General features: G+C 45.0%; 2 protein-coding genes across 11 annotated transcripts in view; one reads left to right on the top strand and one right to left on the bottom strand.

The window, feature by feature from the left end:
- The window catches only part of CCNDBP1 (cyclin D1 binding protein 1), a 45292-nt gene that overhangs the window by 9169 nt on the left and 9811 nt on the right, over positions 1–26312 (top strand). Inside the window, exons 10-12 of one of the 6 annotated variants that reach the window (XM_058738009.1) lie at positions 65–111; positions 368–478; positions 13249–13354. In XM_058738009.1, the coding sequence (XP_058593992.1) occupies positions 65–111; positions 368–478; positions 13249–13255 (165 nt within the window). In that variant the 3' untranslated portion in view covers positions 13256–13354. Of the gene's footprint in view, positions 1–64; positions 112–367; positions 847–7779; positions 9279–13248; positions 13355–26312 lie in introns of those variants that run through there. The other 5 variants (XM_058738007.1, XM_058738008.1, XR_009264192.1 and 2 more) reach the window with 5 other exon arrangements.
- Positions 2021–25020, bottom strand: EPB42 (erythrocyte membrane protein band 4.2). Of its 5 annotated transcripts, none has more exons than XM_058737996.1 (13): positions 24831–25020; positions 23290–23475; positions 22432–22665; positions 18011–18129; positions 16009–16113; positions 15222–15399; positions 14698–14836; positions 14305–14408; positions 13273–13515; positions 10278–10577; positions 7206–7375; positions 5053–5186; positions 2021–2231 (listed from the first exon to the last, which is right to left on the bottom strand). In XM_058737996.1, the coding sequence occupies exons 1-13, from the start codon at positions 24838–24840 to the stop codon at positions 2069–2071; spliced, it is 2085 nt and encodes a 694-aa protein (XP_058593979.1). In that variant the 5' UTR covers positions 24841–25020; the 3' UTR covers positions 2021–2068. The 5 variants fall into 5 exon arrangements, with proteins under 5 accessions (XP_058593979.1, XP_058593977.1, XP_058593978.1 ...); XM_058737994.1 differs by having other exon boundaries at positions 23290–23478; positions 24831–25019; XM_058737995.1 differs by lacking the exon at positions 24831–25020 and adding an exon at positions 23976–24063 and having other exon boundaries at positions 23290–23478.

Raw genomic sequence — 26312 nt, 5'->3', positions numbered from 1 at the left:
CTTGGCTTTCCTTTCCTTTTTATAGTAGGACTCAGGGTGAGTAACTTCTCTGTTTCTTTTCTAGTCTGCAAAACTTGTATCTGTCTTAAAGAAGGCACTTGAAATTACTAAGTGAGTATGAGGACTTCTCCCCAAATAACTTTTTTGAGAATAAACCTATCCAATCATTCTCAGCTCCCAAAGCCCCATTTTAAGAAGTGGAAGAACGTGGGTGTGATGTTTTCTTTCCACTTGAGTTGTGGAGCATCTAAGTTTCTACAAAGAAGCTTGCCTTCTCTTACTATAGTTTCGTCTGTGCTCCTTTTGTGGGTAGGTTTTCCCTTGACAGTATAAATTTAACTTCTCTTTCTCCCCATTCCATTTTCAGAGCGAGTCATGTGACCCCACAGCCAGAAGATAGTTGGATCCCTTTACTCATTAATGCCGTTGATCATTGCATGAACAGAATCAAGGAACTCACTCAGAATGAACTTGAACTGTGAGTTTTCAGGCTCATTTGCACTCTCCATTCTCCTTATATCACAGGTAGCCTCTGATGTCTGCTTTTAAAATGGGGCTAGAATGCTTTCTGGATCAAAATGGAGTTCCTATCCATCCTTGTCAAGAGACGCTACTACCAAAGACTGTTGGTTAGGCCAGACTGGCAGTTATTTATATACTATATAAGTCTGATATATTTTTCTGTGCTAGATACAAAAGATAATTGCATGAGTTTGCATTTCTGAATCGTGTTTCAGAGATTCCTGCAGAAGCTGCCTTATTCCCTATTTGCAATAAAGTGTGTTAATTCATTGTTAAACCTATTGATGGGCTTAATAAAATGTTGACCTGCTGGTAATTCAATAAGTAACCTTTCAAAGTTTCTTTCTGTCAGAAATACAGTGGGTTGAGACTAGCACATTGCTTTCATTTGGGTTTATAGGTCTAACGGTCTGATTCTGATCAGAACTGTACTTAGAACAAAAACGCTTGGCTTTACTTCTTTAGAGAAGATGACTTCAAAGCCCCTGTGAGTACTTCAGTGTGTTATATAATATTATTATTCTTATCATTAAGTCCTTCTGAATATTATTCCATCCCAGTCTCCAAAATTATTTTTTGGTATTGAGCTCATTTGTTAGGTTTGTCCACCTTATTGAACAGATTTAGTTTTCTTATAAATACTTGTATTATTGTTTGGTTGTATGTTACATGTGTCTCCAAATGTAAATACAAAATTTTTATAAATCAAAAATTTTTGGGGCGCCTGGGTGGCGCAGTCGGTTAAGCGTCCGACTTCAGCCAGGTCACGATCTCGCGGTCCGTGAGTTCGAGCCCCGCGTCGGGCTCTGGGCTGATGGCTCAGAGCCTGGAGCCTGTTTCCGATTCTGTGTCTCCCTCTCTCTCTGCCCCTCCCCCGTTCATGCTCTGTCTCTCTCTGTCCCAAAAAAAAATTAAAAAAAAAAAAAAAAAAACGTTGAAAAAAAATTTTTAAACGTATAAGAGAGTTTGTATAATTTTAAGGGGCTTTCAGTTAGTCCTTTTGCACAACCTTCATTATATTTTTGCATTGGTCTGGACGATCACATACTGGGAAGCAAGGTGTACATCGCCTGTAGTGATGTGTATTCTGGTGACCTGACTTGGGCCTTGTGCATGTGCTATAGGTCTCCACAACCTCTAATGCCAGTTCTTTGCCTTACATAGATGTAACTTACCCCGTCTGCCCTTCTGATGTCCCCGCGGTCTTTTTAGGTATAATCAGCAACAGCAGGCATTCTTCTGAGCCATGAGTGTGTACTTGGGTTGAAATTCCTTATGTCAAATGAGTTTTAATTTACTTTTATGAAGTGCCATTCTATAAGTTTAATAAGAGTTGTGAACAGAAGGAGTTAAAATCACACTGAGAGTGTCAAAGCAATGAAACAATGTAAACAAAAAAAAATTACAACTTTGTACAAAAGGAGTCCACTTTTATTTTTTCTTCCAGTACTTATTCTCTATATAGTTAATAGTTTACATATTTCTCCAGTGGGCCAAGTTCATGTTATCAGCATCAGACTTTAATCATGGGATACTTAATGGAAGTTTAAGCGGGAAGTTCAGGGGCTTTCACAGTGATATTTCTGTAGTTGGTTTGGTTCTGGAACATATCACAGTCCATTTCCACAGTGAGCCTCTGGGGCCCCACCTGTGTTGGTGTGAACTGGAATTGGGTGTACAAGGTCTTTCTGGGCCGCACTGAAGCTAATCTGAAATAAAGGAAAAGGCAGGTGATAGTTCTTTCCCATTGCTTTGCTGGCCCCTGTGACTCTTTCCCTACTTAAAGAGGTGAACTGTGAAGAAATAAACATTTAAGTACCTGCTGTTGAAACAGAAGAGGTTTTCAAGGGATACAGGAGCACTGATGCATAGGGGCACTTGTACCCCAATGTTTATAGCAGCACTCTCAACAATAGCCAAATTATGGAAAGAGCCTAAATGTCCATCAACTGATGAATGGATAAAGAAATTGTGGTTTATATACACAATGGAGTACTACGTGGCAATGAGAAAGAATGAAATATGGCTCTTTGTAGCAACGTGGATGGAACTGGAGAGTGTGATGCTAAGTGAAATAAGCCATACAGAGAAAGACAGATACCCTATGTTTTCACTCTTATGTGGATCCTGAGAAACTTAACAGAAACCCATGGGGGATGGGAAGGAAAAAAAAAGAGGTTAGAGTGGGAAAGAACCAAAGCATAAGAGACTGTTAAAAACTGAGAACAAACTGAGGGTTGATGGGGGGTGGGAGGGAGGGGACAGTGGATGATGGGTATTGAGGAGGGCACCTTTTGGGATGAGCACTGGGTGTTGTATGGAAACCAATTTGACAATAAATTTCAAGAAAAAGAAAGGAGGGAAGGAAGGAAGGAAGGAAGGAAGGAAGGAAGGAAGGAAGGAAGGAAGGAAGGAAGGAAGGAAGGAAGGAAGGAAGGAACAGAGGAGGTTTTAAGGGAATACAAGACAGTAGCCTCCCTATGGTGAACAATTGCATGGTTGAGAAGAGAAACATCCTATTCTAAGGGCTTCTAAGCTGCATCTGTTATTTCTTTTATCACCTGTGACTTCAGTCTGGTCCCACTCTTGGTATTACCCGGGGTATGTTTGGGAAAGCTTTGGTTTTGGAACCCTTGTGTTGCTAAGTGCTGTGAGAATACAGTGGACATATACAGAAGATGTCAGTATGACAACAGTTGGTCTTTGGAGCCCTATCAAGAACCTCCTGGCCTTCCTGTGGACCTTCTTACAGTGACTAAGGGCATAGTGCAGATTCCCTGTGAGGAGCTTTCTCCACAGTTGATCAGGGATACCACAAAAATGTAGTTGAATGTTGGCAGTCCCTCCTCTCAACTTATTGGCAAGAGTGATTCATTGAGTTTCATAAGGCTGAGGCACACGCTCAATAACCAGACAACTGTCAGCAATTTCAGGGATGGTAGGAGTAAGTATCGTGAACTCTAAATTGTATACTGTGTTTTCAACAAAGGATACAGTGACACAGTGAGAAGAGGTAATGAAAGAAGATTCCTGCAACCTACTGAAACCAACAAGGGACTAATGTAGAGAACTCCTACAAATCAACAAGGAGAAAAAGCTGGAACACAAAAGAAAAGTGGGCAAAGAGAACACACCTTTTACAGAGGAGGAAACAGAAAAAGCTAATAAATATATGAAGAGTTGCAAATTAAAACAATGAGGTGATAGAGATATTACCTTCTTTCTATTAGCCCAGAAGAGAAGAGAAAGCAGGGTGTTGCCAAGAGTGGAGGAATGGTAGGAATTCAGAAACTCATGTACTGCTGGAGGGAGTGTGGACTTCTGCAGTCATTCTGCAAACAAATCTGATAGTACCCAGTCAAACCAGGTCATATTCTGTGACCTAGCAATAAGAAGATGCACGAGGATGTTCATTGCAATAGTATTTGTGGTGTTTGCGAGTTGGTGGCACTCTGGGTGCCTATCACTGTGGAAAGAGAGTGGTAGGAAGTCTGGGATGTACACAGTGAAGCATTATGTTGCAGAAGCAATGGATGCAACATATGCAGATGAATCTCAGAAACAGTTCTGAGTGAAAAGTAAGATTAGATATAATGTACATAAGTTAAAAATACAGTCTTATAGGGGCGCCTTGGTGGATCAGTCAGTTAAGCATCTGACTTTGGCTCAGGTCATGATCTCACAGTTCGTGGGTTTGAGCCCTGTGTCAGGCTCTGTGCTGACAGCTCAGAGCCTGGAGCCTGCCTGCTTCAGATTCTGTGTCTCCCTCTCTTTCTGTTCCTCCCCTGCCTGTGCTCTGTCTCTCTCTCTCTCTCTCAAAAATAAATAAAGATTGGGGCGCCTGGGTGGCGCAGTCGGTTAAGCGTCCGACTTCAGCCAGGTCACGATCTCGCGGTCCGTGAGTTCGAGCCCCGCGTCAGGCTCTGGGCTGATGGCTCGGAGCCTGGAGCCTGTTTCCGATTCTGTGTCTCCCTCTCTCTCTGCCCCTCCCCCGTTCATGCTCTGTCTCTCTCTGTCCCAAAAATAAATTAAAAACATTAAAAAAAAAAAAAAATTTAAAAAAAATAAATAAAGATTAAAAATAAAAAAATACTGTCTTATAGCACACTTTTTACACATTCTGATGAAAGGATACACACACTTAACAAAAGAATGCAAAAGGGGCTGGTGGGAACAGGAATAAAAAGGAATATTTAAACAAAATTTTGTATTATGATTGTCATTAGTAGAATGCAGTTCACTGGCTGCACCAAGAGGCAGCCTACCCTCCCTGTGATAGTCTCTAGTACTCAGGCCTAACCTCCCTGACTGCAGAGCAGCGATCAGGGTCGTGTGGGTGCCCAAGGGGCATGTAGCCTCCCTCACTCCTGTCTCCCAGGATGAGAGAGGCCCTAATTCTTTTAGTTCAACTTGCAGAGGTATTTCCTCTGTCTCAATGGACATGGCAAAAAGGCAGTCATTAATTTTGGGTCCCTGTCTTTCTGACTAGTTGAGGTGTTTTAGCGGGATGAGAAGCTTGTAGTCTCTTACCTGTATCTCTTCTCTCTGTAAATGAGCCCCCTTCCGAAAATGGAGATCACACAGTCCTGCATGGGAACATCTAGGAAGTTATGGACGCTGACTGAAGCCTTAAGAAGTTGATATTGCTCTGTTGTTTCTGGCATCTGTGGGAAGAGGCAAAACCTGAAGCAGATGTCAAGAGCACAGAGGCACAGTTATTGCTTCCCTTCCTAGGCATCCTCCCTGTACTCTCTTCAGTTACTCTTCTGCCTCTGCCTTCCGGACTCCAAACTCCAAACTTCCTTCCCAAACTCCACAGCTGACTTCTTTACCCCTCTACCTGGTCTTCCTGCATTTATTCTTACCCTTGATTCATGAGTAGCCATCTCTGATGGTGCCTCTCCTCCGCTTAGAAAGGTGAGGGGTAGGAGCACCTGGGGGGCTCAGTAGGTTGAGCGTCCGACTTTGGCTCACATCATGATCTCACAGTTCATGAGTTCCAGCCCCATGTCAGGCTTTGTGCTGATGGTTCAGAGCCTGGAGCCTGCTTCAGATTCTGTGTCTCCCTCTCTGCCCCTACCTTGCCACCCCCCCACCATCTCTCTGTCTCAAAAATAAATAAACATTAAAAAAAATTATTGTAAAGAAAAAAAGGTGAGGGGTTTCCCATTGTCTTCAGAATTCATCTTTGGTTGGCATTCAGAGCCCTTCGTGGCCTGACCCCAATCTCCTTCGCCAGCCTCACCTGTTCTCCCTCAACTAAACGACATCCCAGCCACCCTGGGCACTTTCCCATCCCAGCACACCCCTCAGGCTCCCTTCTTTTGGGCCTCTGTGTTGAGTCTTCTGCCTGCAGTGGCCTTCCTCCACCTCTGCACTGAAGCTTACCTATTTTTCAAGGCCCAGCATAAATGCCATCTCTTTCCATTAAGTCTTCCTCAAACCAGCTGGAATTAATCCCCTTACTTCACTTATCCCATAGTGACTTTGTACCTCTATTTAAGCACTTACATAAAAGACCAAACATTATGTCTCCTTTACTTAATTATAATATAACCTCCTTGAGGGCTGGGACTAGATTGCATTAATTTTGGCCAGGGTAGACATGGAAAGAGGATTAAATCAAAAGCCATAAGCCTTTGAAACATCCCATTTTTATGATCATGGGCATGATACTCTCTAGGACTGTTTCCTCATCTGAATAGGAATAGTTCCACCTCACAGGGATTTTGTATTAAAAGAAGTTGAAAATACATTGGCCTATGTATAAAGCACTAAATAAGCATTGGCTGGTATTATCCTTCTAACTATGAAGGCAGCAACTGGGGAGATCCTCATAAAAATCTTTAACCTGGGAATGCAAGCTGGTGTAGCCACTCTGGAAAACAGTATGGAGGTTCCTCAGAAAGCTAAAAATAGAACTACCCTACGACCCAGCAATTGCACTACTAGGCATTTATCCACTGGATACAGGTGTGCTGTTTCGAAGGGACACATGCACCCCCGTGTTTATAGCAGCACTATCAATAGCCTAAGTATGGAAAGAGTCCAAATGTCCATCGATGGATGAATGGATAAAGAAAATGTGTGTATATATACAATAGAGTATTACTTGGCGATCAAAAAGAATGAAATCTTGTCATTTGCAACTACATGGATGGAACTGGAGGGTATTATGCTAAGTGAAATTAGAGAAAGACAAAAATCATATGAATTCACTCATAAGGACTTTAAGGGACAAAACAGATGAACATAAGGGAAGGGAAACAAAATATAAAAACAGGGAGGGGGACAAAACATAAGAAACTCTAGATATAGAGATCAAACAGGGTTACTGGAGGTGTTGTGAGAGGGGGGATGGGCTAAAATGGGTAAAGGGCACTAAGGAATCTACTGAAATCACTTGCACTATATGCTAACTAATTTGGATGCAAATTAAAAAAAAAAGACAAAAAAAAATGAAGACCATGATTGTTAAAAAAAAAAAAACTTTAACCAAAAAAAGGTTGGAAGATGTAAACCTTAATAGCATATGTAAAAAACTATCTCTTTTAAGAGAGATCTGTCAACCTAGCCTTTTCGGGTAATCCTACAGCACAGTCTTTTGCCCTGAAGCTTGAGGGGCTTTGATTCCTTCTGAAACAGAGCAAAGGATAGCAATTCGGGGAAAGACTGGTGCCTACCTCAATGACTAGGCGTGGTCTACAAATGGCAATGTCTTCCTGAGCAAAGCAGCTGAGGCTGGACTCAGATTGCGTTGCCGTGGCTATGGCCGTGAGTCTGAGGAAGCTGTTCTCTGGTGGGCTTTGCTCAAAACAGGAGAAGGACAGGCTGTTGGTGGTGGTTTCATAAACTGAAACATACGACAGGCAGAGTCAGTGCAAAGGAATGAGTGCATGTGCCCTGGAAAGAAGGAATAGTTACACACAGTGCAAAGGAGTCAGTATCGCACTGAAGCCAGCAAGATGCCCCATTTCTCACAGCAATTTCAAACTTGGAACTCACTCAAGACCCCACTCCCACCACCATCACTGCCTCCGCCAGCGCTCTTGGCAGACCTCCTCAGTAGGGTTGTGGAAGGTTCCTGTAAACTAGAATGAGTTAAGCTCTCTGGCCTCAGTTGCCTTGTCTGATAAGAATGCCTACCTGGTGGGATAGCTTGTGTTAAATGAGATACTGAGTGCTTATCTCAGATGCTACCACACAGTCGTTGCTAAATATATGCTTACTTAGTTCCTCCCTATTCTGTTTCTTCAGTTTCCCTTTTGCAGAGAAAATGAAGCCATCCTTCATCCTTGAGGAATCTTCTCAAGCTCATGTTCCCATTCCCAACCCCGTAGACATAGATCTCTACCCCTGCTGCCACCTGGAAGATGAAGTGTCCGCCCTCCCCAAGTTGAACCTCCACTTTTGAGGTCTGTGTCCCATCCTGACCCCACTATTGCCTGCTGTGTAACTTTGGGCAAATTATTTAAGCTCTCTGTCTTTGTCTCCTCATCTGTAAAGTGGGGATACCAGTGGTTGCTACCTCTTAAGGTTGTTGTGAGGATAAATGATATAATTCATAATGTACACTTAACCCTATGTTTGCCAAAAATAAGCTACAGTTATTCTAGTTGCCCCTCCTTTCCCCAAGGGTTGCACCACCAATTTTAACCCATCTTTCCTGAGGCTTCAGTCTTTCCCTCTCTGTTGATTATTTTCCTTAGCACGAAAGCAGATTCTGCTCTCTCATCTTAAACAAACAAAAAAACCCACCCTCTCTCTACCCAGTGCCCCTGCTGACAACCACTCATCCTGTTTCCTTTTTCTGTCTGTTCTTCCAGGAAGGACTGGCACACTGTGTCTTGCTTTCTCAACTCAATCAGTTTAACCCCTAGGATGCTGTCCTTTGCCATCACTTCTCAGTAAGACCACTCCCTCAGTGTCTACTTTTCAGTCTTGACATTTTGTGGCTACTCTCCTGACCCTGCTGGGTGGTCCTCCTGTCTTTGACTTCTCCATTCACCTTCTGCTCCTTCCCTGCCTTCCCCCTACATGCTGGTGCTGCCTGCCTTCACCCTCTTCTCTTCTCACACCCCTTCTTCTACCCCCATGAGCTCATCGATGCCCTGACTTGGCAGCCCCCTCTGTGCTGGGATTCCTCATCTGGTCTCAAACCAAGACCTTTATTTTGAATGCCAGGCTTAGGTTTCCAGCTGTCTCCTGGCCATCTCTGGTTGTCTCATGGGCTTTCGAACCCAATGGGCCCATACTTATTCTTCCTCATTTTCCCTATTCTAGGGGTTCATCCAAACTGAAAGCAACCCTCCAACCACCCCCCCATACATATTCACAAGTCCAAATCTATCCCACCTCCTTAATATGTCTTCATTTGAAGTGCTGCTACTCTGGTTTCTCCTTCATTCCTTGACTTGGTTATTACAAAACTTTCCAACTTCTGATCCAGTGTTTCTCAACATTACATGCACATTAGAGTCATAAAGAGAGCTTTATAAAATGATCCCAGTGCCAAGCTGCACACCAAATCAATTATATCAGACTCTGGTGGTGAGGCCCAGGCAGCAATATTTTTAAAGTTCCCCAGGTAAGGGGTACCTGGGTGGCTCAGTTGGTTAAGTGGCCAACTTAGGCTCATGTCATGATCTCATGGTTCGTGAGTTTGAGCCCCACATCGGGCTCTGTGCTGACAGCTGGGAGCTGGAGCCTGCTTCCAACTCTGTTTTTCCCTCTCTCTCTCTGCCCACCCCCCCCCCCCCGCTTGCACTCTGTCTCTCTCTCTCTCAAAAATAAACATTAAATTTTTTTTTGAGTTCCCCAGGTGATTCAACATGTAGCCAAGATTCAGAACCAGTATTCTAATATGACCCCTTCCATTCCATTCTGCCAAAATGAATTTCTGATCACATTTGCTCCTTTAGTTCAATTTTTCCTAGCTCCCCACTGCCTAGAGAACAAAATTCAAACTCCTTGGCATGATATACAAGTCTGCATGATCCAAGTCCCTGCACCCCGCAAAAAGGAAACATGGTGGAGAAACTGGGGGCTGTGTGTGCTGGTTAGGAGACTGTTGCAATAATGTAGACAAGCTGTAGTCCACTGATTGTCTCTTGCCTGCCCATTGGAGTCACCCAAAGAATTTAAACAGTTTTTGATGTTTGGGTCAAACCATGGGGTTTCTGATTTAATTGGTCTGGGGTTCAGGCTGAGCATCCAATTTCCCTGGGTGATTCATATATGCAGCAAGGTTTAAGAACAACTACTCTAGTCCAGGGTAACATAGGGAGCTTTTAAAAAGTACCATTGCCTGGACCCCATCCCAGACCAATTAAGTAGGAATTTGGGGGAGGAGGGAGAACCTGTGTACATGTTGTTCCTTCTGCCTTGAATACTCGTGACTCACTTTTCTGCCTGTCGCTGCCCTTCCTACTCATCCTTTCAGACTCGGTGTAGTCTGATGTATCTGGGAGCAGCCTGCTCCAACCTGGGTGACATGATCCCCTGCCATTGTACTCTGTTTACATCATCAAATACTTCTTATACTGCAGTCATGGTCTGTTTACTTATCTGACTGCAGTTGGAATTGTGAGTGCTTTTTTCTATGTGAAGCTCAATAAATATGTGTTGAATGACAGACAGAGGGCACACCAGGGTCTAGAAGCCACCTCTTCAGAACTTCCGGTGTGCCCCATGGCTGTTGCCTACCCAGGGTAGGAGCTGGGGGTTGAGGAGGTCTGGCAAGGCCTTAGAATTACCCATGTTGGCACCAAGCGTGAGGAACAGCTTGTTCTTCCAGAGCTTGGCAGCAAGGATGCCATTGTAGTACATTGCCTGCACCCCAATTGCCAGCTCCACAGCCTTCTCCTCATCAGTGGGGTTAACCAGGATCACTGAGAACTGGGCATTCCCTCCTAGGCATAGGGAGCTGGGTGCTTCCAAGAACAGGTATAGAGGCTCAGCAGTCTTGAGCCTGGGAGGATGGATGCCACTGTCCTTTTCATGTTCCATTCTCTCTTTCTGGACTCTTTCCAGCACTTCTTTTTCTTGAAAAGATCCTGAAGAATGGAGGAAATAAAACAGGCCTCTTATCCAGAGGGTATAGACTCTTCTAATAAAAGTCCAGGATTAAGATTCATTTACCCAATGCTACTCAAATCCCAAAGTCATAAGAGCTTTGTAACCCTCTAAGACCACATTTAGCTTAAAAAAAAAAAAAAAAAAAAAAAGTCCGAACATGAGACCAAAACCATAAAAATCCGAAAACACAGGCTGTAACTTCTTTCTAGATATGTCTCCTGAGGGGTGCGTGGGTGGCTTGGTTGGTTAAGCATCTTCCTCTTGATTTTGGTTCAGATCATGATCTCACAGTTTGTGAGATTCAGCCCTGTGTCAGGGTCTGGGCTGACAGCACGGAGCCTACTTGGGATTCTCTCTCTGCCCCCCACCTCTTTCTCAAAATAAATAACTAAATAAACAATTAAAAAAGATATTGAGGCAAGAGAAAAGCAAAAATAAACTTTTGGGACTACATCAAAATAAAAAGCTGCACAGTGAAGGAAACAAACAGCAAAACTAAAAGGCAACCTATAGAATGGGAGAGAATATTTGCAAATGACATATCCAATAAAGGGTTAACACTCAAAATAAAGAACTTATAAAACTGAACATGCAAAAAATGAATAATCAAATTTAAAAATGGGCAGAAGACATGAATGGACATTTCTCCAAAGAAGACATACAGATGACTGACAGCCACATGACAAGATGCTCTACATCGCTTATCATCAGGGAAACGCAAATCAAAACTACAATGAGGTATCACTTCACACATGTCAGAATGGCTAAAATCAACAACATAAGAAATCACCGGTGTTGGTGAGGATGTGGAGAACCCTCTTGCAATGTTGGAATGCAAACTGGTGCAGCCACTCTGGAAAACAGTATGCAGTGTCCTCAAAAAGTTAAAAATAGAACTACCCTGCAATCTAGCAATTGCAAGTAGGTATTTACCCAAGCAAGACAAAAATACTAATTCAAAGGAATACATGCACCCCAATGTTTATAGCAGCATTATCTACAATAGTCAAAGTATGGAAGCAGCCTAAGTGTCCATCAACTGATGACATTTGGCATAAAAAAAGATATGTGTGTGTGTGTATATATATATGTGTGTGTATATATATATATATATATATATATATATATATATATATATATATCTTGTCTGTACACGTATATGTATATATATATATATATATATATATATATATCTCGTACAGACAAGATATATATACACACACACACACACACACACACACACACACACACACACACAATGGAATATTACTCAGCCATAAAAAGAATGAAATCTTGCCAGAGAAAGACAAATACCATATGATTTCACTCATGTGGGATTTAAAAAAACAAATGAGCAAAGGGGGATAAAAAGAAAGAGGCAAATCAAGAAAGAGACTCTTAACTATAGAGAACAAACGGACAGTTATCAGAGGGAAGGTGGGTGGGGGGATGGGTGATGAGGGTTAAGGAGTGCACTTGTCATCATGAGCACTGGCTAATGTATGGAATTGTTGAATCACTACACTTGAAACTAATATTACACTGTTAACTAGCTGGAATTTCAATAAAAGCTTAAAATAAAAAGGTCTGGAGCACCTGGATGGCTCAGTTGGCTGAATGTCCAATTCTTGATTTCAACTAAGGTCATGATCTTGCAGTTTGTGGGATCAAGCCCCACATCAGGCTCAGCACTGACAGCGAGGAGCCTGCTTGGGATTCTTTCTCTCCCTCTCTCTCTGCCCCTCCCTTGCTCCCTCTCAAAATAAATAAACTTTAAAAAAAACCAAAAAAGGTCTTTGTTGGGCAGATCCACTCTAGATACAGCATGTCTTGTCCAACTTATTCAAAGACCAAGTTCTTCAAGTGCTATGCATTTGTCCCTTGAATGGTGGGAGAGCAAGCTTTTGGACAAGTCTTACTGCCTCTGAGGACAGGTCTGTAGGGACTCAGATCTTCCTAAGTGAAGGAGTTGACTTATTCCAAGGGCAGTGGACCATGGAATATTCTAGAGCAGGGGAGTAACAATTATTTTGTGTTTTAGAAAGCTCATTCTAGAAACTGTAAATTGGAAAGGGAACAATAATGGAGACACTGGATCCCAGGGGTCCAGTTAGGAGGTGTTACAATGCTACAGACAAGAGATGTTGAGGCCTGAATTATCTATAGGCAATGGGGAAGGAGATGAGGAGATGGATGTGAGAGTAATGTGGGGTGATGAAGGAGGAAGAGTTGAGGAGGGTGCAAGCCTTCTTGTTTGGACAGATAGGTGATGGTGGTGCCATTAACCAATATGGAGGACAGAACAGATTTGGGGTACTGGAAGAGAGGGTGAGAAGAAGAGAGGGAGAACATCTTCTGGCAGCTGGACTTGGTATTAAATGTGTTGTTTTATTTTGTCCCCTGGAGGACATTTAGAAGCACATGGAGAACTTTTTGGTTGTCACTGCCCATGGTGGTGGGGTGCTGGCATCTAGTGAATGCTGATAAGCATCCAGATGCACAGCCACCCACAACGAAGAGTTATCCGGCCCATAATGTCAAGAGTATCAAATAGGGTTAAAAAATGTATTTTATGGGATATGGAGAAGACTGTGACTCTCTCTGGCCTATATCTTTCTGGCCATCCCTTCCCCTCTGTTGGCATTTCAGGTGCTGAAAAACCCTGCCCAATACCTTCAGGATACTTGTAGTTCTGAGTGATGTCCTCACAGCGGTCACTGCCCACACTCTTGGTGCTGATGTTGTTGCCAACATACTTAGTGTTGGAGTTGGTTAGCTCCAGTGTGTCATCCTCACAACACTTCCAGACCACACACGAGGCATTTACTGAAGCAAAAAGGTCTGATACTGCAGGCGTCAGTCCTAGTATCCCCTCCTTGACTGCTCTGACAGGAACCAGATCACAGGACTCGAGGACTGAGGGAGGAAAAGGGCAGTGAGCAAGAGGAACCATACCTAGACCTCTCCTGAGCCAGAGCTGCATAACCTTAGTCCCCATCCTATGTCCTATTTTCCCTTCCCCGAGATCAAGGTCAGAGGTAGGCACTAGGCAGAGTTTATGAAAGGGCATTGCAGAGGTGAAATTCACAACTATGTAGTGACAATCCTTTTTGGTCCTGGCTTGTGGCAGCAGCCCTCTCAGAAACTGGACAGGTAGAACCTCAGAGGACCATAGTACACAGGAGTTGCTTAGCCAGCTCGACTCTGGCTATAGTTAGGAATAGTTCATTTTTATTGAGCACTTATTATGTGCCAGGCTCTATTACTATTCTGCTGCTGAGCAAGGAAGAGTGATCCTTTTATGGCTCTTGAAGATTTCTTCTCTGAGCTTGAGCCTATCCTGATACCCTCTTTATCCATATCCAGAACCTCAGAAATCTCACCTACAAGCCCCTAACCCAGCACATCTACCAGTTATCTTAAGACCCTCTACCCTTCATTGGGATTCTGCTTCCTTGCCAGTTGTTCTGAGGTAGGGCTAGTCTTCCCACAGCCTCGGGCCTAAATAGCTAACACCTTTGTTCCTTTCAGCCTACTGGCTTCAGGTCAGCATTCTGCTGGCCACTATCATTCCTTCCTAAAACTCATCCAGTTTTAGGGGATGCAGACCCTCTTGGGACCTCCTGCTGCTCATATTTCCTCTCCCACGGACTCCTTCAGCTTGTGCAGCCTAGGATGGTATGGGGGCCTACCCCCAGGCTTTACCTCCACCTCCACTGTGAGCATTTGGGTGCAGAATCTGCCATCCATCATAACCTTGAGGCAAAGCAGGCCGGGTCATCCAGCACTCTGTGGAAGTCTGGAAGATCCTGAAGGCATCAAAGTGAATAATTCAAATGGGGACAAAAGTAGTTCTGAAAAGCTGAAGACATTCTAGAAATCACAGAGTCATTATTGCCATAGGACACTGTAAAAGTGGCTGCCATGCTCCCAGGTAGGGGGGGGTGGTGCATGGCACCACTGACCATCCATGTCCCACTTATAAGAGTCTTGAGGGCCTCCTCTCAGTGCGAGGGTCACTCAGGGTGTGGGGGGCTTATACCATGTGGGTTTGGAGCCCTTCCATGTCTGAGACTTCATCCTCTTTGGGCTTCTCACCAGATTCTGCCTCTTTGGCCTTCTCCATTCTGAAGGCCCTCCTCATTGTAGTACTCATCTACAAACAAGCGTCCGCCAGTTCCCTGGGCTGAGGCGAATGTGGTAACGACGCGAGCAGGGATTCCCAGGCACCGCAGCACTGCGTGGAAGGGGCCAGAGAGTCAGGGGGAGCCAGAGAGGCCTGGCTATGTATAGCTAGTGTTTTCAGTGTCTCCTCTGGGCAGGCACTGTCTTAAATACCACCTGACATTGTGGAAAGAGGAGGGACACAGGCACCAGGAAGTTAGCACCGACACAGCACAGGATGCATAAAGGCTGAGAAATGAGGTGCAAAAAATTTACACAGCAGGCAGAGTGTACAGCCAGGGCAAGCTTACCGAATATTCACCAGAGCACCGGGGCTTGCTCTACTGGGGCAAAGGCAGGGAAAGTTTCAGGGAGAAAGCCGCAGGACAACCCAAGAGGCAGGGCAGACGCTCCATACAGTAGCCAAGGGGGGTGTGGCAAGCAAGCTGGCTCTGTACCTGTGCAAGCAACTGCAGCGAACACCCAGGCCTGGCCATCGTACACAGGTCGCCCTTGGCCTGTGAGCCACTGCCGCAGGATGGGCACACTGCCCCGGCGCTTGTTCAGCAAGGCCGCTTCCTGGATGGTGTGGGTCTGTGGGGTGGGCAAGACCCTCTTCTCCATGAAAGCATGCAGCTGTTTGTGGAAATGTGTGGATGATACATGGGGCCCAAGACAGAATAGCCTCCAGGGGGTGAATAAAGAGGGCTTAGACCAACTGCATGAGAATCGCTTGGATATTCGTGGGCTTCACCCTACCCACTGGGTTGTAATCTCTAGGGGTGGGGCCCGGAGAATTCTCCTCTTTATCAAGTCCTCTGGAAGCCAGGGACTTGTAGACCACATGGCAAACAAGCCTCACATCACAAGAAGAGCAAGAGCACTGCCTCTCCCTGGGGGCTGCTTTCACTGCTCCTTCACTTGCCCTGGCCCTGGTTCCTTTGAGGGTGTTTGCACCTGGGGCATCAAGGCCCACTTATCCCAAGCTTCCACCTCCACCTCCTCACGGCTTGACCTCATCCCTCTCCACCTCTTCAGAGGGGAGTCCAGAGGCACAAGAGGAAATGGGAAACTCATTACTCCTCTGAAAGGACATTTAGGAACAGCGGGAAGCACCAAAGTACCTGGGAGGAAGGGACCATTTGTGCTTTGAAGATTTTCAGGGCTATAAAGATGGGCAGCTCTGGCAGAGAGCTCCTGTCTCATCTCCCCACGCTGGCCTCCTCTCCCTCCCACCTCACTCACCGAGGCGCCCAAAATGTGGGCCACATGCACGGGGTTGCCCCACTCCTCCACCTGCTTGTCCATGCTCAGTAAGTGCAGACTGAGGTCAATGACATCCACCTCAAACTGTAAGGAGCACACAAAACATGATAAACGGCCTCCAGGTTGGGTACTCACCCCCCACCATCACCTCATCCTTCTTCCAGACTCAGGTTCCACTCCTTCCTGCCATGCCTTCTTGTCTCCCATGGGAGTTCTGGCTTTTCCCTCCCTCCCATTGTACCCCCTGGTCTGTGTGTATGGGCAGTCTGGTCCTTTGCCTCTTCTGTTGTCTGAGTTTCTCAATAGGGTGTGAGCCCTTGACAACCAGGGCTGTATTGTTTCATTTCTATCATTTTCCATTTAATGTGCTCCTACAGCTCCTGCCAGCACTGCCCCACGTGGGGAGGATACCAAGGCAGCTCTTGCTCTTGAGGAACCTGCAGTTTAGGAGTAGGGAGGGACACAGAGGCACTTAGAATACAATCTCAGCAACATGGTTGGGTTCTAGGAGAGATGCCAACCCAGAGCAGAGGGCACAGCAGAGAGAGTCACTCTTACCTTTGGGGCCTGGGAAAAACATCCAGACAGTGTTAAAGGATGGGTAGGGGGGTGCCTGGGTGACTCAGTCGGTTAAGTGTCCGACTTCAGCTTGGGTCATGATCTCACAGTTAATGAGTTCGAGCCCCGTGTAGGGCTCTGTGCTGACAGCTCGGAGCATGGAGCCTTCTTCAGATTCTGTGTCTCTCTCACTCTCTGCCCTTCCCCCACTCATGCTCTGTCTCTCAAAAATGAATAAACATTGAAAAAAAAAGAAAAGATGGGTAGGAATTTTCTGGGGGTGACAAAGGAGGAAAGGTATTCCAGACATATTCAACCTGTCTGTTCAGGGGATGGCTAGAAGCTGGAGCATGGGATGGCTAGCTCTTGAGGAAAGAAAAGTACTGGACTGGTTATGAAGGGCCTTAATGTGTCGAGCCAGGGAATTTAGTTATTATCCTGTAGACAGTGGGGATTTAACAGAGGTTTGATTTGCTGTGGTGTTTAGGAAGTTAACTCTGGAAGCTGTGGAGGAAGGTCTGACGTGGCCCTAAGGAAAGAGAGGCACCACATGGCTGAAACTGCCGAAAGAAACAGACTCATTGACACACCAGGGAACAAGGTTGTGAAAAAGGAGGACTTGGTGTGGTGCCACCATTTCTTCCATCTTGGGTCTGGGTGCCTTTCACAGAACTTCCAACAGCGTTATGTTGGGACAGAGCATCTGAAGGTTCCCAACCTCTGTGGTCCATAAGAGCCACTATGAAGAGAACCCAGGGACAAATTTGCCATTTTTAGTGGAAAACAAGTGGCTGTTACTAATTATGAGGATTATGTACTTTTTGTTTGTTTGTTTGTTTTGAGTAGGCTCCACGCTCAACATGGGGCTTGAACTCATGACCCCAGCATCAAGAGTCAGATGCTCCACCGACTTAGCTAGCCAGGTACCCCAATGACTATATACTTGGGATCTGAATTTGCTTCATCTTTTTTTATAGTAAGATACTAACTGCTTAAGGAATACAGGTGTTTTAATTAATCCATTAAACAGATGTGAAAGGGAGCTTTTTAAGAGGTGCAGTCTTTGAAAACTGGATCAAACTCTTGAATTCAATGTACTTGATATGTTTGCAAATAAACTTATGGACTGAATCCTTAAAAAAAAGAAAGGAAGGAAGGAAGGAAGGAAGGAAGGAAGGAAGGAAGGAAGGAAGGAAGGAAAGAAGGAAAGAAGGAAAGGAAAGGAAAGGAAAGGAAAGGAAAGGAAAGGAAAGGAAAGGAAAGGAAAGGAAAGGAAAGGAAAAGAAAAAAAAAGAAAGGAAAGGAAAGAAAAGAAAAGAAAAGGCCTCATGACTTAAGGGCTTTTGGACATGCCAGCTCTGTCTGGCCTGAACAAGGCTATGTGGCTATCACTGGCCCTTGTCTTCCCCAGAGGTCCCTGTACCTGGCCAAAGTCCCAGGGCTCCTCCTGGATGCAGTCAGCTGTACCCAAGTAGATGAGGCCGTTCTGGTTCAACACATACTCTGTGCGTTGAGACTCCCTCTCCAGGAACACAGCATCCTCTGGTGAAAAACAGGCAGGGATGAGGTTCTGTGAGGTGGTAGGCCTGCCCTCCATATCCAGGCCTCTGCCCTCCTTGCCCAGTCAGGTTTGGCTGTAGGTCTTCCCTTCAGCTCTGGGCCTGATGAAGACTGAGGAGGAACTCCCTCTTTCCACTGACTCTACTGCAACCCAGACTCTTCTCTGGTACAGAGTAGGGAAAGGGGTCAGAGTCCCTTGTCAGCCAAGGTGACCTTCATGGTCAGCCAGATAGATAGTAACAAGCCAACCTTAAAAAGCCTAATGGTTCCCAGAAGATATGTGCAGCCAGAGTGCTTTTGGCCTAAGATAATTTGGCAACAGCTCAGAGAACTTCCCAGTGTGCCTATTATGTCTCTTTCACAAGTTCAATTTTAAAAAATAGTGTTTTAAGGGCACCTGGCTGGTTCAGTCAGTAGAGCATGCAACTTTGGATCTCGGGTTGTGAGTTTGAGCCCCATGTTGGTTGTAGAGATTACTCAACAATAAAATGTTCAGGGGCGCCTGGGTGTCTCAGTCGGTTAAGCGTCTGACTTCGGCTCAGGTCATGATCTCACAGTTCATGTGTTCAAGCGCCACATTGGGCTCTCTGCTATCAGCACAGAGCCCATTTTGGGTCCTCTGTCCCCTTCTCTCCTTGCCCTATCCCCTGCTTGTGGTCTCTCTCTCTAAAATAAACAAACATTAAAATAAATAAATAAAATGTTTAAAAGAAAATAAATTTAAAAATGGTGCTTCAGAAAAAAACAATCAAACATAGGTTGACAGGGGTGAGCAGAAAGAAAGAGGAGCATCTGGTAAGACAGGGTCAGAGGGAATAGTGGAGCTGGGTAAAGTAGAAGCCAGAGCATTGGCTTTCTACCCTGGTGGCATCCAAGTGGGTCTAAGACTCCCATGGTCTCTCAAGCCTCTCCTGCTGCCTTCCTCAATGGGCTGGGCTGGGGTTCATGAGGAGGATGGTGGTCTTTAAGGAGGATACTCTAGAAAGCCAGAAGCAGCAGGGGGACGTGCTCTGCTTGCCATGTGTCTCTCTGCACCTGTTGCTAGGTGGGAGTGGGGGAAATAGGGTGTTTAGGTTGGTTCCTGGGGACTAACAAGAGAAAAGTCTTTGCAGACTATTCCCCCAGACATCTGCTGGGATGAGGGTACTCAAAGAAACAGAAGAATAGGATATTAAATTCAGGAAGCCCTGAAAACTTGGGGCCTAAAATCACAGAACCATGTGCTCAAGGAGCCCTTGACATCTGCCCCTCCATCTTGAGTACTCTCTCTGAAATCACTTCAAACAGGTGTTTGGCCCCAAACTCTGAAGGCTCTGGGAGGTACCTTATCAGAGCATGGGTAACATCACCTTCCCCTTCCCTGATGGGGTGCAGCCCTCTTTTATAAAATTCCCTGCTTATGAAAAGGACTTTCATTATAGCATGTAAAATTTCCCTTTGAATCTGGGAGAGTCCCATCTCCAAGAATGCTAAAATGAGACTGAGTCCCAGATAACCTGAAAATTTCTTAATCACCTCCCAGGTAAGCAGAGCCAATAACTCACTCCTGCCCACACAGACATCTCCATTTGGACTCACATGGAAAGGACTTCCCTAGGCAGGTCCCTACAAGCCAAGTGTAGAGGCAAGAAACCTGGCATGGAGTCAAGACTATGAGTTCCCACTGAACTGAGCACTGTCTCAGAACTATCTTTGCTTTGTCTTTGTTCTGCCTGCCAGGGCCTAGCTCTGGATGTGGGATCTGAGTCAGTGAGACAGATGTACTGGAGCCTCAATTTGGAAGGAAATGGCTTGAGGGTCTTTCTGCCAATATGTTGAGGGCCATGGGTCCTCCCTCAGCTGAAGGGGCCCTGATTGCACATTCACCCACATGGGGATGGGGCACCTAAATGGACATTTGTTCTCATCTGTTGCTCTACCTGATCACCCCCTTGGATCAGGAAAGAGCCTAAACTGAGGATTGGCAGGACTACCTGAAGGAGGGGGTATTGGAGAACGCTTAGCAAAAAAGTGGAGAGAGGGAGCCCACTGGGGGTCAGATGCCACATAGAAAAGGAGTCAGGAACTGGCTGGAAAAAATTGGGAAGATTTCTTCTGCTTCCCTGTTTCCTTTTGTCTACCAGCCCTGCCTTATAATGACGGCCCCTCAGGCTGGCAGTGAAACTTGTGAAAAGAAAAGGCTCTTCACTTGTCATCTGGGGTAGTGAGGACAGGAAGGCTGGTCAAAGATGTTTTCCATTTCCCCAAACAACCGTTCAGGGAGCCCCAAGGATTAAGGTGGTGGGTGGCAGATTTAAAAAGTAAAGACAGACTCAACCTTCAGAAGGGGGAGGAAGAGGAGATGCCCTCCTCATGTTTGGGGCATGTCAACCATGTCTGATGATCTTTCTTAGGTGAAATAGCCCCAACCGCCAAGGCTGAGCTTTGCCAGCGGTGGCCACTGGTTGGGTTGCAGAAGGTCACCTGATCTCAGGAAAGCCCACCCTTAGTCTGCTGAGCTATGGAACACTAGCCGTTTGTTGCTCTAGTCATATATCTAGACAAGTCAATGTGGAGAGGGCCCAGCAGCCTGTAGTAAGAACAGAACTTACACGTGGAGAGAAGCAGAGACAACCAAACAGGGCAGATTTACCGTGGAGCTGATGAAGCTGAAGCTTTGGGCCCCACACTAACACAGACCCCTTTAGGCCTGAGCAATTCGATATTTTGTATTAGTTTTCTTTTCTTTTCTTCTTTTTAAAAAAAAAAATTATTTATTTATTTTTGAGAGAGAGATAGAGAGAGTGAGCAGGGGAGGGGCAGAGAGAGAGGGAGAGAGAGTCCCAAGCAGGCTCCGTGCTGTCAGTGCAGAGCCTGATGCAGGGCTCCAACTCATGAACTGTAAGATCATGACCTGAGCTGAAATCAAGAGTAAGATGCTTAACCAACTGAGCCACCCAGGAGTCCCTCCTCCCCCTCCTCCTCCTCCTCCTCCTCCTCCTCCTCCTTCTCCTCCTTCTTTCTTCTTCTTCTTCTTCTTCTTCTTCTTCTTCTTCTTCTTCTTCTTCTTCTTCTCTTTCTTTCTTTTTCTTCTTCTTCTTCTTCCTTCTCCTTCTTTCTCCTTCTCCTCCTCCTCCTCCTCCTCCTCCTCCTCCTCCTTCTTCTTCTTCTTCTTCTTCTTCTTCTTCTTCTTCTTCTTCTTCTTCTTCTTCTTCATTCTCCTTCTTCTTTCTCCTTCTTCCTTCTCCTCCTCCTCCTCCTCCTCCTCCTCCTCCTTCTTCTTCTTCTTCTTCTTCTTCTTCTTCTTCTTCTTCTTCTTCTTCTTCCTCCTCCTTCTCCTCCTCCTCCTCCTTCTTTCTTATGTTTATTTAGATTTGAGAGAGAGAGACAGAGAGAGAGAGAGAGAGAGAGAGAGAGAGAGCACAAGTTGGGGAAGGGCAGAGAGAGTGAGAGAGACACAGAATCCAAGGAAGGCTCCAGGCTCTGAGCTGTCAGGGCAGAGCCCTACACGGGGTCGAACTCACGAACCGTGTGATAGGAGAGCACAAGTTCTCAGTGCTGATGAACCTACATCTAGAAAAGTTTCACAGTGCATAAAGTGTGTGTAGTAGTGTGCCTTCTTTGTAAGGTGAATGTGATGCTTTAATGAGATATTGCATGTGAAGCACTTGGCCCAATATCTGACATGTAGTACAAATTCAATAAATAGTAGCAACTAAATGTTATCATAAGCCTAGATTAGATCCATTATACCTAACCCAAAGTCTGATGTCCAGCTGACTGAGCCACCCAGGCACCCCTGTATTGTTTTTCTTAAAGGGGGTCCATGAAGTTATATAAATCTCAGGTCCCACAAAACCTGGATTTGCCCTGGAGACAGACTATGGGAGCCCAGGGAGGAGACAGAGAAGCCCATCACTCAGGTTGTATCCATTCCTGAACCACTTTCCTGTTCTCAGCCCCTGTACTGTCATGACAAAGAGTAGCTCTTCTAGGGTCATCTCAGTGAATCTCAGCTCCTATGGTCAAATAACCTGACCCAGCACCAGGGTTTAGTTGTGAGATAAGACTTTGCTTTCAGTGGGAGGCCCCAGGCTGCTTCTGCCAAGGGTGACACCAAAACAGACCCTGGGTCTGAGAGGCCATTCATCCAGGAAGCAGACGACACAGTAATTGTGTGTTGGTGCTATCCTTAGAGGGAGCTGCCCACTGGAGCCTGGGCCTGTCACTCCCTGCCAGAGCTGTGCCCCAACTCCTGTGCCTTGAGTCCCTGTGCAGCCCAGGCTGGTTTGGGTGTAAACTCACCTCGAGCCCAAGGGTTAAAGAGCACTGTGAACCGGCCCAGGGGAAATGACTTCTTGCCCAAGACCTGCAGCAGGAGCGAGTAATGGCCAATGATAGCATCTGTGGGCGTAGTCACAGAGATGTTCCAGGACTGGGCATCTCTGTCTTCCACCACTGCACTCCACCACTTCCGGTCCCCCATACTGGAAATTGGGAATGTGGCTTGGGTCTTGTTGGCCTTGGAAGGCTGCTCTCCTGCAGTCACACAGAGAAGAACTGGTCATTTGGACCTCTTGGTCACAACTGAGAGTAATAAACTCAAGTATCACAAAGTTGGAACAGGTGAAAATTGGTTTTTGGTGAGAATGAAAGCAGCCCATCCAGTAATGGGAGGTAATAAAGGGTGATGGGAGACCACAAGTTCTCAGTGCTCATGAACCTACATCTAGAAAAGGTTCATAATGCATAAAATGTGTGTAGTAGTGTGCCTTCTTTGTAAGGTGAATGTGAGGCCTTAATGAGATATTGCATGTGAAGTACTTGGCCCAATGTGTGACATGTAGTACAAATTCAAGAAAAAGTAGCAACTAAATGTTATCATAAGTCTAGATTAGAGTCATTCAGGGTTTTATACAAAACTAATCATTATATTTGCAACCAAAAGGAACCCCTTAGTGATAATGATGCTCAGCAGCTTCTGAATCATAACACTATTTTTTTAGGCACATTATCTCATCCTCACAACAGCTCTGCCAGGTGGGCAGGACTTCCTCAGACTCAGGGCAGTGTGGCTCATTTGCGCCTTTGTTCCCTGAGAAGATGCTGGAAGAAGAACCCCCCAGTCCTGCCACCAAGAAGGTCTAGGTCTGCCCCACTTACCAGTTTGTGCAATGAGGGCTACCTTCTTCAGAGTAGACAGAAATGTGTGGACTGGAGCCTGGAAGTGTAGGATGATGGTGAAGGGCTTCCCTCTCCTCACAAAGAGGTGCTGGGAGCTGATGGCCTTGGTGTAGTGCTCCTCATTGTTTTTTGCTGCCTGGAAGTCACAGTTCTTGATCCCCAGGGCTACTGTGGAAAACAGAAGTCATGGAGACTAGGTAAATGTGACAACATAAGTTGAGACAAAAGCAGAGACCCTGGAGTCATAAATGAACTGGGGTTCAAATCCTTGGCTCAATTTACCTACTAACTGTGCCACCTAAAGCAAGTGATTTAACCACTCCGAGCCTCATTTTCCTCTTCCTTAGACTAAGGAATCATCCCTCTTTCAGGGTTGGGGAAATAAAATGAAGTAATACCTATATAATACACTTAGCACAATGTAAGACACATAGGAAGTCTCATTAAATGGGACTATTACTATTATTAAAAGAGCAATGCCTGCTCTCATTGTTGACCTCCTTTTCTGGTCCCAATCCAAAAACAATGAATAAAACCCAGAATTTTGTTCCTACTCCTTTCTTCTTCAAACACAAATAATTCTTAGAACTGGTTTGGAAATCACTGAGCTGATTCTCTTGTTTATAAATGAGAAGAGTGAGGCCCGGACAGTAGAACCAACTCACCTGAGATCATACTTGGCTCTTTCACCTAAAGGCTCACCAAACCCATGGCACCATGCAGCCCAGAAAAACTCTCCAAGGAGGGGGCCTGAGAGTATTATGACAGTCTATCAGGCAGTTCTCATCTGACAATGAGCCATGTAAATATACTAATAGACATGCAGAGGCCCCTGAGCTTTCTGCATCCTGTAGTTCTACCTGTTCCCTTGCTTTATGTTGGCCTCTGCCCCTTGTAGTTGGATTCCCTGACTCCTACCTCCCCTTCTCTGTCACTTAGCTTTTTTTTTCATGCTTTTATATTTATTTTGAGAGAGAGAGAGATAGAGAGCGAGCAGGAGAGGGGCAGAGAAAGAGGGAGCAGAATCCTAAGCAGGCTCTGCACCGTTAGCACAGAGCCCAATGCAGAGCTCAAACTTACAAACAGTGAGATCATGATCTGAGCCGAAACCAGGAGTCAGAACCTTAACCGACTGAGCCATCTTAGGCACCTCTCTCCCACTTAGCTTTGAGGCTGTGACACCCTCATGCTTTCCCAGGGTTATCTTCCATATGTATCACAACCTACAGAGGATAATCATGTTGTGATGCCATAAATCCATGTTAAGGGTAAGAACATTGACCCACGTTAGCCACCATCATTGTCATCACAACTATGACCAACGATTTACCACCAATGAGCTACCATGTTGCCACCCATAGCCATACCACTGCCACCACCACCACAGCACCCATACTACCACCTACTATAGCCCCCCCCCATCACCTCTACCACCATCCTACTTCTTGTAATAAAAACACATTATGATGGAGGAGCTACTGAGAGTCAAGTAAGCCCCATGGATAGATGGCTTGGCTCACCCTGTTCCATGGCTGCAGGCCGCTCTTATCCACTCAACCACAGGAAATGCCTGTCTTGAACTGTTGCTCAGTGCTTCCTCTCTGAATCTGTCCCAAGAGAAAATGATGGAGGTATTTTCATTGGTTTAAGAATCTATAAATAGTATAGTTTTCTTCCACTCCTCCTGTGAGGCCCCCACATATTTCTTTTCTCTTGCTCCCTCCCCACTAGTATCTCTTGGACCAGCTGCTGGGAGTTACCCTTTTTCATTTTATCTCTTGTGCCCGACTGGAGCAGTGGGTGGAATGGAGGAAGATCAGCCAGCTAGAGAAGCCAAGAGGAAACTTCTAAGCCTGTCATTTCAGTGGTTTCAAGAGACCCTCAGAGATATTACCTGGACAACAAGAGAAGATTATGGAAGAGATGACTCTAAACAGAAGGCCCACATTCAACTCCAAATTTCAGGCCCTAAACATATCATGGGCTTCAAGTTGCTAGATGCTTGTGGCTATTTTGGTAATAGAGAGAACCTGTATGTCTGGAGATCATCTGTGTGAAGGAGATAAGGAGGTAGAATTTGTTGGTGAAAAACAAATATCCTAAAAGTAGAAGTCAGAGCCCCAGCTCTTCCAAGCCTACCAGATCTGGGACTCTAGCACAGAAGATGGAAAACTATCTTGGGGCTCAAAACCTATATCTTTTTCTATTTCTACTTGTTTGGTCACTGAGGAGACAAGACACAGGAGAGGACCTCCTCTTTGGCCCTCTTTGGTCTTCTAAAGCCCAGCTTTTGCCGGGGCTTCTCCAAGACTGTTAGCACGCTCAGGGGCAGGAATACTGGCCTGCATGCATATGGGATATCTATAGAAGGATATAAAAGAAACTACAAAGAGCATAGGTTGCCTGTGGGGAGGAGAGCTGGACAATGGAATAGGAAGGTGATTTTTCTCCTCTTTACAATTTTATACTTTTAAAACTTTGAACCATTGCCCATTTGAGGAATCTTATTATGTTAAGAAAAAATGAAGCTTCTGCCTTCTTATTCCTCCAAAAAAATGATTCTTCACAAGAAATGAAGAGGTAAATTTTTTATTATTTGAAGATGAAGTGGTTTTTACCTGGAAACCATGAATCTACTAAAAAATTATTATAAAAGATAATTTAGTATGCTAATCTTAAGTTTAATGCAGTCCCCATAAAAATTTTAACAAGTTTTTTCTCTGAAACTGGAAAAGCTGATTCTAAGGTTCAAAAGGAAGTTTCTAAAAGATATAAAATATAATCTAAAAAGATCTAAAGATATAAAGATGTTTTATATTAAAACATCTAAGATGTGTTTTAATATCTAATAGGCCTGGTCATTTTACATTTCTAACTCCTTATATAGTATAACCAGGATTCCTAGATACTACAACATAGTATGACATCACTTCACTTGAGAAAGCACATCAACCAAAATGTATGCATTAAGTATGAGCTAAATGTGGCACTTTGAATCATTG

The sequence above is a fragment of the Neofelis nebulosa genome, chromosome 7 (assembly GCF_028018385.1).
Source record: "Neofelis nebulosa isolate mNeoNeb1 chromosome 7, mNeoNeb1.pri, whole genome shotgun sequence".
NCBI lineage: Eukaryota > Metazoa > Chordata > Mammalia > Carnivora > Felidae > Neofelis > Neofelis nebulosa.
The sequence above is the reverse complement of the archived record's forward strand: the minus strand, read 5'-3'. Positions and strand labels throughout refer to the sequence as shown.

Coding starts and splice junctions, on each gene's coding strand:
- EPB42 (XM_058737994.1), bottom strand. Junction 16,114..18,010: donor AGCCCTGGGACTTTGGCCAG/GTACAGGGACCT, acceptor TGCTCCTTACAG/TTTGAGGTGGATGTCATTGA. Junction 13,516..14,304: donor TGCTCACAGTGGAGGTGGAG/GTAAAGCCTGGG, acceptor TTCCTCCCTCAG/TCCTCGAGTCCTGTGATCTG.